This window comes from Drosophila mauritiana, chromosome 2R, assembly GCF_004382145.1.
Source record: "Drosophila mauritiana strain mau12 chromosome 2R, ASM438214v1, whole genome shotgun sequence".
NCBI lineage: Eukaryota > Metazoa > Arthropoda > Insecta > Diptera > Drosophilidae > Drosophila > Drosophila mauritiana.
The window spans coordinates 9,649,810-9,664,846 of NC_046668.1; the positions used below are offsets into that span (position 1 = coordinate 9,649,810).

General features: G+C 40.9%; 1 protein-coding gene across 2 annotated transcripts in view; it reads left to right on the forward strand.

The window, feature by feature from the left end:
- Positions 1-15,037, forward strand: part of LOC117138127 — a 43,234-nt gene that overhangs the window by 20,716 nt on the left and 7,481 nt on the right. The window contains exons 1-2 of one of the 2 annotated variants that reach the window (XM_033299992.1): positions 3,788-4,519; positions 13,401-14,983. In XM_033299992.1, the coding sequence (XP_033155883.1) occupies positions 13,448-14,983 (1,536 nt within the window). In that variant the 5' untranslated portion in view covers positions 3,788-4,519; positions 13,401-13,447. Of the gene's footprint in view, positions 1-3,787; positions 4,520-13,400; positions 14,984-15,037 lie in introns of those variants that run through there. The other variant, XM_033299991.1, reaches the window with a different exon arrangement.

The window sequence follows — 15,037 nt, forward strand, 5'->3', positions numbered from 1 at the left end:
CTCTCTGATTGTTTGCGTTGTCTGTCTGCGCCGGAGTTTGGAGCCACACTGTTGCACTGAGAGAAAATCCAGCAATAATAGGAGTATATCTTGATTTTAACATGATAACTTAAAGGGCAGAAAGTCTTGGTGGCTACATTAGATACTTACTGATATACATATGTATCTATATTTGTATCTTCATACTTATGTATCTAAGTTACAAATTTACATGTGTATTTATATTTGTATCTATATACTTATGTATCTAAGTTACAAATTTATAAATGTATCTGTATTTGTATCTTTATACTTATGTATCTATATTTGTATCTTCATACTTTTGTATCTATGTTACTAATTTACTATATATGTATATTTGTATCTTTATACTTATGTATCTATATTTTTCAAACTTTAAGATATCGTAAATACAATTGGTAAATTCACAAGAGTACAACTTTTTCTGCCTGTGTGGCACTGTCGCCAGTTTGGCGGCACTGGCGATCGTAGCTTCTGGTTGCAATGTTTCCAGCGTCGCCCCAGCCGCTCTCCATGCCCCTCCGCATCCCCTTGACCCGCGATTGGCCCCGACTTCCCCCGACGTGGACTGCTTTATGTAGCGCTTAATGGTTTCATTTGGCGGCTGAGCAGCGTTTCTCCATGTGTGTCTGCGAGTGTATCGATTACCCAATGCGTGAATGAGTAAGAACCCATCGGGGGCGACGTACGCTGGCTGTTATTGTTGCTTTGCTGCACTTTTGGGGCCGGCCACTTGTGCCTATTTATGTTTGCCAGACTCGCAGATACTTGCCACTGCCACAGATACACCGCAGCGCGCACAGATACACAGATACACGGACACAGATGCCCGGTTAATTGTTGCCGTGCAGCCCAATTGCCGATCATTTGGGATGGCTTCGAGTGACTGAGAGTGTGTGTATGTCTGTGTGTGTGTGTTTATATTTTTAAATCAATCGATGCGATAGACGTTTTATTGCTGTAATCAATCGTCGCGTGCATGTGGCAGCGTCGCCTGTTCGATTAATCGTACGAGTTCGACCACGAGTACCAACAATTGGTATTACACAGATACGGATACCAAATGCATGCACCTAGAGATACTTTAGATACTTGTTTAGTTATGTGGTTATACTGGGCAATAGTAATATAGACCTGTATCTACAAAGGACTAAGCTGTGAACACGGATTAAACAGAGAAGAATCGATTTCCTAGATAGATCACTTTATTTATGATTACTATCGAAACCATCATAATCTTATCAAAAACTTATTGCACGATAGGGAAACCATTTCGTGATGTTTCAAAATATAAATCTGATGTCACAGGATGGACTCAAATTTAATATGACAAAGTGCCCGAATCAATGACCAATTTCTTTCCGTGTACATTTCTACGCGTATGTAGACTCGTCTACTTCTATACATATGTATGTACATACGTGTTGCTTTCATAGATGAGTGCGTACCACTCGTCCTCGCTTGATTGTGTTTATTGATTAGATTGTTTACCTTTCTTCGTGATATCATCGCCGACCAAGTGCCGAGCGTTGTTATCGTACGTCAACTGTCCAAATAAATGTACATCTGAGCACACATCGAAAACTATTCCTATGGCATGGAATATATTCCACACATCTGTATGTATGATGGATTTTCCATATTGAGAGCGCTTGTGTGTGTGTGATGATAGTTCTTATCGAATCGCTTCCGTTCGATTTGGCACAGAAAGTTTCAGACTTCGGGGGACTTTCAGCGTTTCTGATACCATTGTTGTTGTTGTCAAGCTCTTTGGGCAATTCGCTGTTCTTATCGTAGATGGATTTTTAATGGCTGTGGGAAAGGGGAAAGTGATTTATGAAACGCTTTTACGGCTGCCACAAATTAGTATCCATATCGAATTGATTTTGTTAACAGTTCAATGGGTGTTAACTCGAGTTTTTCATTCAAAATGCAACACAATTATAGTTTATAGTACAAAATAAATGCACACTTAATATGTATTTTGCACAATTTCCTCCAGTTTATAAATAACATTCAAACTACTCCAAAATAATTGCTGTTAATTGAATGTGACACCTATAAAGCCAAAATCAATTTGAAACCTCGCGTTCTGCAATTACCCAACCCAAAAACAATCTTCCACTATAAATTAGCAAACAAAAACTGTACGCTGAAAATTGCGCGGAGCGGGGTAAATAGAATATAAATTGTATAAATAAACTCAACAAAAAGGCAGCGCAACACTACGGAGGCAAAAAGTGCAAAACCAATTGATCTAATAAGCCAAGAACGCGGCGCTCACTTTATGCGTTCTTCTTCTTCCCTTTTTTATATTTTTTTGGTTTTATTTAACAAAAGCAAGAGCAACAATAACAATAGCACATTTTGCGGGCGGGCTTCCCTCGCTTTAGAAAAATACGCAGCGAAGTACAACAGAAACCAGAAGGAATGATACATTAGTTGTAGTCGACAGACAAATACCCTGTGTTAATTCCGTACTACTGAAACAACATACAAATGTAAATGTTTGTTGTATTCTCTTTTATCTTTTTTATTATCACCAATTGCAAATAATTATGTTCTTATTTTAACATAACATTGAGCCAATATAATAATTTTTAATGGGATTATCCTATTATAGATTTGAGTTAATTTGAAATATTATACCTCGCTATTCCACGGTATTGCAAGAAGAAGCAGCAGGAGAGTTGTTGAGAAGGAGGAGGAAAGTGATTTTGCTCATTTCGTGGAAAGAGAGCGCAACAGCGCCATATGTCTGCTGGGGCCCGAATATCAAGTTGGCCGGAAAGAGATGGCAGGCCCTCAGAACACCACAGACGCAACAGTCGCGCTCACTCACACTCACGCACACATACACAGGCACGGTGACGCCGACGACTTGGCGACGCCAGTTCACTTGTTGTTCTTGTTGTGTTCTGTTTCTCCTTTTGTTGTTCTTGTTCTTGCCGGGTATTGTTAATCATTCGCCCAGGGGCGGTTCAGGCGTGGTGGGGTAAGTTAACCAACCGTTGAATGATGCAACGGAATAATGTAAACGCAAAGCCATATGCTAGTCATTGAGCATAAATACCTAATGGCTATAATAAATTGTGATTTTGGGTGCAGTGCGCGAATTGATCCACAAATATTTGCCCACACTGCGACGTTTGATTGAGAGAAACAGTTGATCGGTTCCATTAACCCTTGGATGTGTATTTTATAGTGCACAAATCGCAAAAAACATAGCCTTATATGCTAACATGTGTGAAATAATAGAAATGTTTATAATATGTGCTTTTTTGTGTCGTATTTCCTAATGACTAAGAAATGGTTCCATTATGAATATGAAGTCATTTATCATTACTAGTTAAGGGTTAAGGTACGGATAAAATAATAATACTTTATCTCCTGGCAATGTCATAAAGATTAAAGAAATGGTAATACGGAATGTCTCAAATGGTGTTGATAACTTATCGCCTTAGCTTTAATAATAAAACTGCATAAACATCTAATCTGGATCCGAAATATGTAAGAATATCATATTTTAATAATAAAAACTAAACTTTTAAGCAATGCGTATATAGATACGAAAATTAAATAAACTAACTAACTAAATCATGATAACCGCGTTAGAACTAGAACTTTATGATCAAGATCAACCGAGAGTTGGCACCTGCACTTTGCAGCTCTTCGAAAGTCTACACAAGGGTTAAGCGTCGCTGCCTGCTGCGCTGCCCGCGTCGCTGCCAGCGTCGACGGCGAAAAAAAACAGTCGAGGCCCGCCATTCTTCGATCTTTCGTCGTTCGGTGCGGTTGTTCGCTTGTTCGGTGCGGCGTGGCTATTAGTTAATTATTCGGCGATGCGATGAATTAATTCGAACAAGTCGGAATAAACAACAACGCAGCACAACATAAACAAAAGGCAGAAAAGAAACCACAAAAGAACGGAACAATCGCGCGTGTGTTTGTGCTCAGCATACTTGTGTGTGCACGTATGTTTGTATATAATAGTGTGTGTGGGCGAGAAGTGCGAGTGCAGCCGCCACAACAAGTTTTGTATTAATCAAATTAGATCATAGCGCGCAAAAGAGTGCACAGCAAGAGCCACGAAGAGGAAAAGGTTACAGCGAAATGAATGTCATAATATGCTAATTAGCTGCGGTGCAAAAGCGAAAATAGTATACGAAAACACGCACGGAATCAAAGTGCAAATTTCAAAGTATCTCTCTTAAAAAGTAAAGGAAATAGAAAAGAGAGCGAGTGAGTAAGTGCGTGCGAGTGAGCCAGCGAGTGTGGAAGGAATTCCAAGAAAAACTGTGAAAATTCAATATAAACAAAAGTCGAAAGAGCGATCCCCCCACCCCTTGCCCCCTCTCTCAAGAGAATACAATACCGAAGGAGAAGCAACACAAAAACAACACTCAAATCTGGGCAACCCCGCGCGGCCGGGCCGCAATATCTCTCAGATTAGTATTGGTGTTAGTTTCTACAGCAACAAGAGGAGCAACGTGTGCGGGTGAGTGGATGGATAATCTCTGCATTGGTGTGGGTAAAAAGGTGCATTGGCTGGTGTGCGTGCGCGAGCGGGAGAGCATGCTGATTGGACTTGAACTACTTTGAGGCGTTTTACCTGTCGTTTATCTTTACCTTTTCGTAAATTAAGCCGGCGCCAGGATACCTGGCTAGGTAGAAAGACAAACAAAAGGCTTGCAACGTCATTGACACGCCAGCAGCGGCGGCAGCAGCAGCAACAACAACCACATCGATGTGCAACGTGAGCAGCAACAACATCGATACTAATGCAACTTAAGGTGGAAATCCACTTAAGACTGCACCACGGGGCGTTCAGCCGAAATCGCTGTTGCTGTTCCTGCTGCCACAGTGGAAACTTCTAGCATGACACCAATGTGTTGCAAGTTACGAACCGAACTCACACATTTGCTTCTTGAAATCTTTAGAAACTATGCCACAGAAGTTATATTAAGCATTTACCGATTTTTAGAAACTATATACAATCAGATTGTTAGTACTTCAGTTTGCGGTTCCCCATGGAGGAGTTTCACTGTACACGTACATATCTCAGGGTCTTAAGACTGCGCTGCTCTCAAGTGTTTTGCGAACAATTAAACATGCAACAGTTATAATACGTTCCGCCTTTGCTGCCTGTGTGCCGCTTGTGAGTTTTGAGGAATACCCTGCCGCCTGGGGAATGACGACACATGTTTATCGACGGGGCAACCCCTAAAGAGCAGTCATGACCTTGACAACAGAGCTACAGAGCAACAGATACTCCGCACTCACAGCCACAGACACAGCTACAGATACAGATACTTTGGGTGCTAGTCTGGAAATCTGTTACCATTTTTTTTTCACGCCCAATGCGCATGCCTGTGCATACATTTCATCGGCTCAATTCGAATCGAATCGAATTGAATCGAAGCGAATCATTCGCATAGCCCCATGAGTTGCCTACGTAAGCGCTTTGAATTTATCAAAATTTTTGTGTATTTATGGCTATTTCTTTTTCTCACTTTTTGCTAATATGCAAAAATTCACAACGCCGCCAACGTATTTCCGTCCTTCAAATGCCAAAACGCCAAGACAAGCAGAAAGAAGAAAAAAAAATATGAAAAAAAAAACGAAAAGAAAAGAAAAAAAGTTTCAAGAAAGAACAACGCACACAATTTGTGAAAAATTATTTTGATGGCTTGGCGCTGGGAAACATTTTTGTTTGCGCTCGAATGATTTGGAGATTCTTTTCTTTAATCGTTTGTTTTGGTGGCCTTTGATAGAGCACAAGTATTTATAAACAGTTTAATTTAATTAGCCCCCGAAATACGAAATATACGAAATAACGTGACATTAAAGCAAAAAAAAAAAATACTTTGCTTTTGCGGCGCCATAAAGTTTGAAATATCAAGAATGTTTCAAGATTCGAAATTGAATTATGATCGTTATGGGGCGCGCCAAATTGCGTAATCGAAGTGATTCGAGTTTTCCATTTGGCTGTCATAAAGCATAATACAAATAGATAATATTTAACAAAAATGTGCTAACGCAAAAGGCCAATAGAGGCAACTAAAAATATTTATGCAGATATATAGACGCCAATGTGTGTATATATAGACGACTAGTTGGCTCTATACCGTCTACTGTCTAAAATAAAACACTTGAATGTCGTCTTACGTAGTTGGAGCATTTAAAAATACTTTTCTAGCGAGGCGGCGGCACCAAAACAAAATTGAAAATCAAGAAAATCGAGAAAATCACATTCTATCAGCCAGCAGAGCAAAGTCAAAAGTCAAAGACAGTGGAAAATAAAAATAAACACAAATTATCGAACGATTTCTGTCTGCTTTTCTTGATCTTCTGCCGTTTCGTTTCGCTTTGTGTGTAAACAAAAAATTGTTGGCCTGGCAATTATTTAACACTTTTGGCCACGAATTCCTATATTTAAAGGGGTTCTCATACAAATTTCGCAATAGGGAGAAGGAAATAAGTCGATATTTACTTTGAACTCATTTCATATTTACGATTATCGCGCCCCCAAGCTATAATCATAATAATATTCGGAAATATATGACTATTCTTTTGGAAAATTGAATGATTTTTTTAAGTTTTAAAGCTTTTCCTTTAGGCAACTTAATTAAATTAAATATATTTTAATAGTCCATAAATATATACAGGAATGTCTTAAAAGTGCTAAATTATATTGTTTAAACTGTTTTGTTTCGCTGTGCCAAAAATCAATTTTGTTTATACAGATTTTTCACCTACGTACAATGTAAACCCAGAGACCTTGGCAATCGGAAAACATTTCAGTACCGAAAGAACATGATTTCTACTCTCGAGAAATTTTTACAAATTTTCTCTGCTGACGTCAAACAAAATTTGGGAATTTCCGTGCTAATGTGAAAAGTGTATAATATGCCGAGAATTTTGTTGTGTTCGCCAAATCGCTTAATATATTGCTTACTCATTCGACGATAGATAAACGAAATGGATCTCCTGCAAAGAGGCTTATAGACCCAAACAAATATTCCATCGAAATGTCTTATCTATTTACCAATTTCCGTAAGCGTACCTTGACCTTTCACTTTCCACGAATGAAGAGTCGATTGATAAGCCTCCGAAATCGAAATCTATTTCTCGAAAAGCACGCCAGATTAGTCAAGAGACCGACGTCAGAGCACTTTTCGAGAATTGTTTTCGCAATTCCCCATAATATATCGCCCGTTTGGCGCTATGCTTGTTTATATCAATATTCTGCACTGGAAACCCATTTTAAGTAAATAATAAATAAATAAAACTGTATACCGACTTGGCTCGAATCGCTTTCAAACTTATCAGCAAATGACAAAGTTCTGCTCAAAGGCAAGATGTCTTTGTCCTAGCCTTATCAGTTCTTGGACACTATGGGTTGACCAGTAAATAGTACTTAGTTTGTGTGCATTTCAACAGGAAAAAATTTAAAAATAAATCTTATTAACTTTCCTTTTACATAAAAAATTAATATTACTGTTCAAAGCATGTTTCAAAGTATGTTTTGTTCAAAAAGATAAAGCATAACTATACCATAAAAGTAAAAAAGGCTATATATAAGATAGGCAAAGGATAGACAGTAATTATCATCGTAGGGTATCAATCTTCTCGAATGCCCCACTTAAGTAGTCATCTTCTATCTTCCGTCAAGAGCGATCGTCACTCTCTCTCTCTCTTCTTTTTTTAATTCGAGAGCGCATGCACTCGCTCTTTAATCGCCTTAATTTGATTTCCTATAACACTTCAGCACGGCTGAGTGGGCAACAACAATAACAGTGAGACACGGGTACGTCACAGCCGCCTACCCTTTCCCCTTGCCATACAATTTCCAAAGAGGGAGATGGCGCACAAAGCGCTTATCAAGCTCTTCTGTTCGTCGTAGTGTAAATATATGTGTGCATGAGTGTAAAATATTATCGCAGTGTCCAAGCTGGAGCAAGAAGAAGAGAAGACGACGACTAGGAAGAAGAAGAATAAAAAGACTGAAGAAAACAAGTAGCCGCACTGAAATACATACACACACACATCCAAGCTCAACAAGCTAAACTCGTTTTCAACCACAACATCGGGCAAAATTATTAAAATTTTTAACTTGATTCATGCTCATGCCAACACACCAGCAAACTCACATGCATATATACACAGGCATATGTACGTAAATAAATACGGCAGCAACAACGATATGGCGGCGGGTTTCCTCGTTTCTTATGAATTGACTCAAAAGCAGCAACAATTCCCGACAGTGTTGTCAAGTTGTTTGGCTTAGTCATGTTCGCGAGCGAACCGCTAGAGGCATGGAGCGGGGAGCGGGGGAGCACTGGCTCGGGCTGTGGGGCTTCGTCGCCACATGGCAGACAGTGCTGCTGCCATCGAAAAGTAGCCAGATCTAAAAAAGCTAAGAATACCTGTAGATAATTAAGGGATGCCTTCTGGTAAATAATAGCTTACTATTAATGTAAGTTCGAATTTTACAAAACCAGACGTGTTTATTAGATAACATTTCATGTCCTTAATGATATCCCCTACGATAATCCTAAATGAATTACAAAAAAAAAGGTTAGCTATAAAAAAGTTAAGGTGATACACAGATGGGCAGATCGTGCTGAATTGGTTAATTGGGGATAGAGTGGGGGTAGCTGATGGGGTTTCTCTCTCGCAGCTAATATGGCAACTCTGGCCTGCTCTCTCTCTCTCTCGCGCGCGCGATCGGTGTGCGCTGTAGCAATTATTATTTTATTATCACTTTTTCCGTTGCTTCGTTTTGTGCTTCTACGTTTTAAATGCTTTTGTTGTTATCGCGCTGTGCTTTTTAGCCTCTTTTTGCTTTTTGCTGTTTTTTTTCTGCCTGGTGCTCCCCAGACCTTCCTTAGTCAGCAAAATTTCGCATATTTGTGCGGGGGAATGTGGTCGCCGATGGGGTCGTTTGTTGGTGTGCGTGCGCGTGTTTTACGGAGCGCACTTGTGTGTGAGTGTGTGTGTGTGTGTGGTACGTAATCAACAATAGGGGGAAATAACAACAACAACAGCAACGTCTGACTGGCTGGCGACAGTCTTTCATTTCGATTCGTTTCGTTTCATTTCGCTTCATACTTCGCGTCACCTGTTGTTGTTAAATTTTTATACTTTTTTTTTAGTCTTAATTTTTGCTTGATTTGATCATTTCTCAGTGGCTGCCGCAAATTCAAAAGCTGAACAAAAAGAAGTGGCGACCCTGTGCTTACATTTGATTGACAATTGCGAATGTGTGTGAGGAGATTGAGAGCACATGTGTGTGTGTGTGTGCGAGTGTGCGGGGGGCGACGACGAAGCTGCCGCAATTATTTGATTATTGTACTTTTTTTGATGCCTGCGCTGACGTCGCGCCTCTTTAACACTCAGTAGAATTAATACATGGGTATATTGCATTTTTAAAATAAGAAACTATATTCCAAAAAATGGTTAATATTATAGGAATTATTAGATTTACCAAGAAACGCTATAGCAGGAAATCTTTCCAACTATATTTATTTGAATACAGCTGTATTTTCAATATGCGAATAATTAATAATCTAAGGATCTAATAGAGCTACTACCGAATATTATTGGATATAGACTGTTTTAGCATTATACAAAATTTCTTTTTTAAGTTTTAAGCATAAAGACATTCCTACTTCAACTTTCCTATTAGTAAACTCAACTCAAAATCGCAGAAATCCAAAACTTTTAGCCTATTCCAACTAATTATAGCTACATTTGCAGTTAGTATAACTTTTACTGCCACTCAAGGGTACATTGTAGTCGACTAGTGCGGCTTTGGGCTTCTTACTTGTTGTTTTTGCCCCGTTCGGTCGCTTCTTCGTTTTCTTTTCGCACACACCACACACATGCACACACAAGCACACACGCTGAGCACACTCTGAATGAATTTCGCTGGTCGCCTCGTCTAGTTGCCTTAAATGTTTCAGGCGCGTCGGTTGTCGTCGATTGTCGATTGTCGCCTTTTCGATTTCTTGCTATTCGCGCCGCCAGATTTTTCTCGCCGTGCACTTCCAATTGTTGCGCTTCGAGCCAAACGAACAACAACACCAACTATGCAAATGAGCGGTACAGGCGGAAAAATGCGTGTGGTCACAATTAAACTTGGGTATGTTTCTCTTTACCGTTTGTGCCGTTTTCGTCATTTTTGTCGGGCATTTCGCTTTTCGCATTTTGGCCGTTCGCTGGAATTTCGGAATCTTTTCCGCGAATTTTTTTTGACGTATTATACTATACATATGCATTTTTGGTTCGTTCTGCTCTACTGCTGTAAAACGCTGCCTGCTAATAAATTATAAACAATTGCCAAGTGGGCGAGTGCTTAGTGCTTTTTGCACTGCGATGACGTAGTCGTCATCGCGCGGATTGAGCGAATGACCGAATGACAGAGTGACGGACTGACAGACTGACCGTCAGACAGATGTGTGGACTTTGTGGCGCCGTTGCCGCCGCACCTCGTTGATTTTGCTATTTATTTTTCATTATTGCGCTGCGCTGGTGTGGGTGTTTTTATATGTATTCTCGTTTTATTATAATTTCGAATTCAGGCAGTCACTCAGTCAAACGCGAAATGCACTTGTGACGTAGGCGAGATAGCGTGTGCTCAATATGAGCAGCAAACTTATCAAGCTTTTCTACACCAGAAACAATGCTAACGCCGGAATTTCCATATGATTCCAAAAACAAACTTTTTGAACAAATGTAAATATGATTAAATATGAAGTGCTCATATTGTGATTAATGTATGTATTTTAGATATTCATGAAGTTTGGCGCGGAATTGATAATTCAAAGTGGGTGTTTAAAACCTAAGATTAGGTGTTTATTAGCTGGTTAGAAGAACTTCTAATTGCAACCATCTTTTCGATATTTGTAACAGTGTACCGAGCCCTATTCGATTATTCGTGGCGCTTTATTTATTGCACTTTGAACAGGGGCAATTGTATTTCGCTTGGCTCAATAAAAATGTGCATGCAAATGAAAATGCCAATGCAAATGCAGTTCCAGTTTGTACACATGCATATATTGAAATACGTTCCCATGTGTTTCGCGTTCACTTGCCGTTTTCACGCCTGAAAATGCTGGCAAACAGGCGTAATTAGAAGCCCCCCGATCGTTAAACAAAAGTTCGTGATAAAGAAAACGTCGTATTGATAATATTGGCAAATAGATTTACGTGGCTAACAATAAACTAAACGGTGGATAAACTAACTTTGGATGATCTTTAAACGTCACTATGCACTTTGCGCTTCTTGTTTGCACATTGGTTGTGTGGGTATCTCCGCATATGAGAGTATTCTGGTTTTAATTGCTGGCGTTTTTATAAGCGCCTACTTCTGATTAGCTTATCTTCTTTATTCCCGCTTGACTTTATTGTACTGTCGTGACTGTTGATGATGGCATTAGTTTCGCCAGTTTCTGCTGTATAATGTATAGCCCACTTTGTGATTATGTACAGTTGAACTTCAGTAGTTTCTCGCACAGCGAATGAACACACAAATGTAAATATTATTTCGAAAGCTAGATTCTGAGCGTTGTGTTATTAAACTTTATTCTGCTTATTTAGTCAAAATGGTCATACTACGCTTTTGTTTTCACATTCCTTGTAATCGCCACACATATGTATGCATTTCAATTGTGGCGCAGTTGGCGCCTTGTAATTGACCCACTCACTCGTTTTATTAATAAGTCGAGTGCATACACATATTTACTACACACGATTATGTAATTAGGATTTGTATCCCCGAACAGCTAATCGCCAGCGAATGCCACTTAATTGCCCAATGAGTTGACAATCTGATATGATATAGCCCCTTACGATTGCGAACGAATAGTACTACGTATCGGATAACTGACGTCAACGCGTCTGCACTCCGGCAAATTGGCAATCACTTGGTGGTGGCTTACGATGGGGATCGCTTATCGTTTCTGCTCTGTTTCTGACTCAGGCGCACGATAGTCCCCACTGATAACTGATAATGAATCTGGCAAACACACGTACCGAAAATACTTACTTACCGCCTGTGCATGTAGAGCTTGGCATTATCAATGGAACTTTTGGGCAATTTTTGTTTTTTTTATTTATTTATTTTTATTTTTTTTTGCGGTCGCACGGATCGAAAGCCTTATAGCCAGCCGTGCTGATAACAAATTGAGTAAACATTGGTACGCGACGAGAGTCGCTGCGATCGCATAATGCCGTATAATGTGTATAATAATAACGCTGAATGCTAAACAGTCGTCGCAGTCGAGTCAATTAACGCGACCCAGCTCGGTTGCCAGTGAGCGTTTTTTTTTTTTTTTTCTGTTCAGTCTGTGTGCGATTGTGATTTGAGAACTGCCCCGGCTTACTAATCGCCCGACAGCCCAGCCGGCCGAGTCATATAATACCATCTATGCAGACAGTGGGGCTCACATAAATAGGAATTTTTTAAAGAATTTTTAAGTTTTTGTTTCGTTTGGCATGCACAAAACAGAGAATTTACCAAGGATTGCCTAAATTGTTTTTCAAACTGAAGCCTTAATTAATGCGAGCAAATGCTGTTCTCAAGTATCCACTCTTCTTCATATTTGGCAACACTTTATAATCCCATTGCTAATCACACACCTGCCTGCCAGCAGCTTTACCGTACTGATACGCACTGTTGTCACACATGTGTGCACGAGCGGTGATAAGGAAGCCCCCAACAACAAACGAAATGCCAGCGACACCAGTCATTACACTTCACTTGTCACTTTTCTTGGATTTTTGTATCTTTTGGTCGCCTGTGTGTGGTTTTCGGCAGGTGGGGCCTGAACCCCAGCTAAGTTGGGAATTCAAAATAGAAAGTTGATAAAAGAAACAAGGCGAATATATTCGTATATTTTCGCCACTGTGCTTTATCGATGTTGACACGTTCACAGAGTGGGAAATTGATTTTCAATAGCGCACAGACATTTGCGAACTTGTGATTCACCTGGCGGATTGATCGCCATGGAGAGAATTAGCGTGCTCCGTATCTGGCATTCTCGGCTACGCGTTGATAAGATTGAGCCCCAATTAGTGCTGATAATGGGTCTCGAAATAAAAGTGTACTATACTGGTCTTGGGAAACCCAAATGCAAACCGCAATTGTACATCGGCCAGGGGGCAAGGGTGTATTTTATGAAAGTTAAAATATTAAATATTTAATCATCCGAAGATTTGCAAATTCTTGGTCAGATGTGGATTAGCTAGCGGGGATATCAATGTATATAAATGGGCTTATCATGAATGTATCAATTAGCATTGTCATTTAAATTAAATTATGCGAAACACATCGAATTAATTTGGTTTTTCTCTCTCTTTTCGTTTCGCTGTAGATGAGCCCACTGCAAATACGTCACAGGATAATAAATTCGATAATAATATGGAAAATGCAACCACCACAACGGCCAAGCATTACAAAACCGCAGGCAAACAGTACAAGACCAATAAAGTGAACAATACGCGACGTGCCACAGCAGCAGCGGCAGCAGCAGCAGCAGCAGCAGCAACCACAACAGTAACAACAGCAGCAACGCCAACCAAGAAGCGGACATATCGGGAAACTGCAACAGCAACCACAGTCACTCAGAGATCAACCAACAAGGCCAACATCGCTGCAGCAATTGCATTGGCAGCAGCAACAGAGGCAACAGCACCAGCATCAGCAACTGCAACAGCAACAGATGCAACATTAACAGCCTCTAAAGCGGCAGCAACAGCAGCAGGAACAGATGCTGCTAGTGGCAACAGCAACAGCAGCAGCAAACCCAGCACAAGCACACGAGATAAGCTAGGCGAGGTGCCGCTGCCGACTGTTGACAGCAACCACATCATCAGCAACAACAATAATAATAATAACAATAACAACACAAATAATAATAACAACAACAACCACCACAGTGATAATAGTATTAGTGAGAAGAGTTATGAATTTAAGAGTAGAGATAAAGCAAGTCTAAGTGATAGCAAAATGACGCTACAACAGATGGCAGCAGTCAGCAGCAACCAGGAGCCAGTGGCTCCCAATGTGGCCAACACGATGAGCAACTCGAGCATCATCAGCAGCCAGCAGACCACCGTAAATGCCACACCCGCCACCGATGAGGCTCCGTTGGGGGATCGGTCAAATATTTCACGCTATCTGCACAAGAAGTTCAAACGTTTGGCCAGCACCACCGAGGTGGACAGCTGGAGTGCGACGAATGGCGGCGGAGCACTGCAAGCAAGTGGCGATGCCGTTCGCACCACATCGCTGTCCTCAAACAGTTCGCTTTCACCGCCACCAACAACGCCGCTGGCCAACGGTCACCATCTGATGACCCAACAGCAAAGCCACCAGCAAGTGCAGCAACAGACGCCGCCGCCTTCGGTAGCAATACATGAATTCAGTGCCAATTTTGTAAATAGCAATCATGTCAATGCCATTGGTCATGAGGAGAGCATCATCAGCAATAGTGGCTACAAAGCGGCGGGAAGAACGCGAACGCCTCTAGCCAACAGCAACAGCAACACGAACAGCACCAGCAACAGCAACCATGCAGCAAATGCCACACTGTCACCGGCCTCATTTGCCCAGCATCAGCAATTGACGCAGCCAACAACAGTGAGTCCTGGAATTCCAGGCGGAGCAGCAGCGCCAAATCCTGCATGCGAGAAGTCCGGACGATACGTTTGTCAGTACTGTAACTTGATCTGTGCCAAGCCCTCGGTGCTGGAGAAGCACATACGGGCCCACACGAACGAACGGCCGTATCCGTGCGAAACGTGCGGCATTGCGTTTAAGACGAAGAGTAATTTGTACAAACATTGCCGCTCGAGATCGCATGCGGCCAGAGCGCGGGGCCTGGAAGTGCCAGCCGATGCCGACGATGGATTGTCCGATCAGGATGCAGAGCTGAGCAACAGTAGTTCAGAGTTGGTAAGTTAAATAACTGAGATTGTTATCGGAAACATACGTAACTCCTTGCGTTTT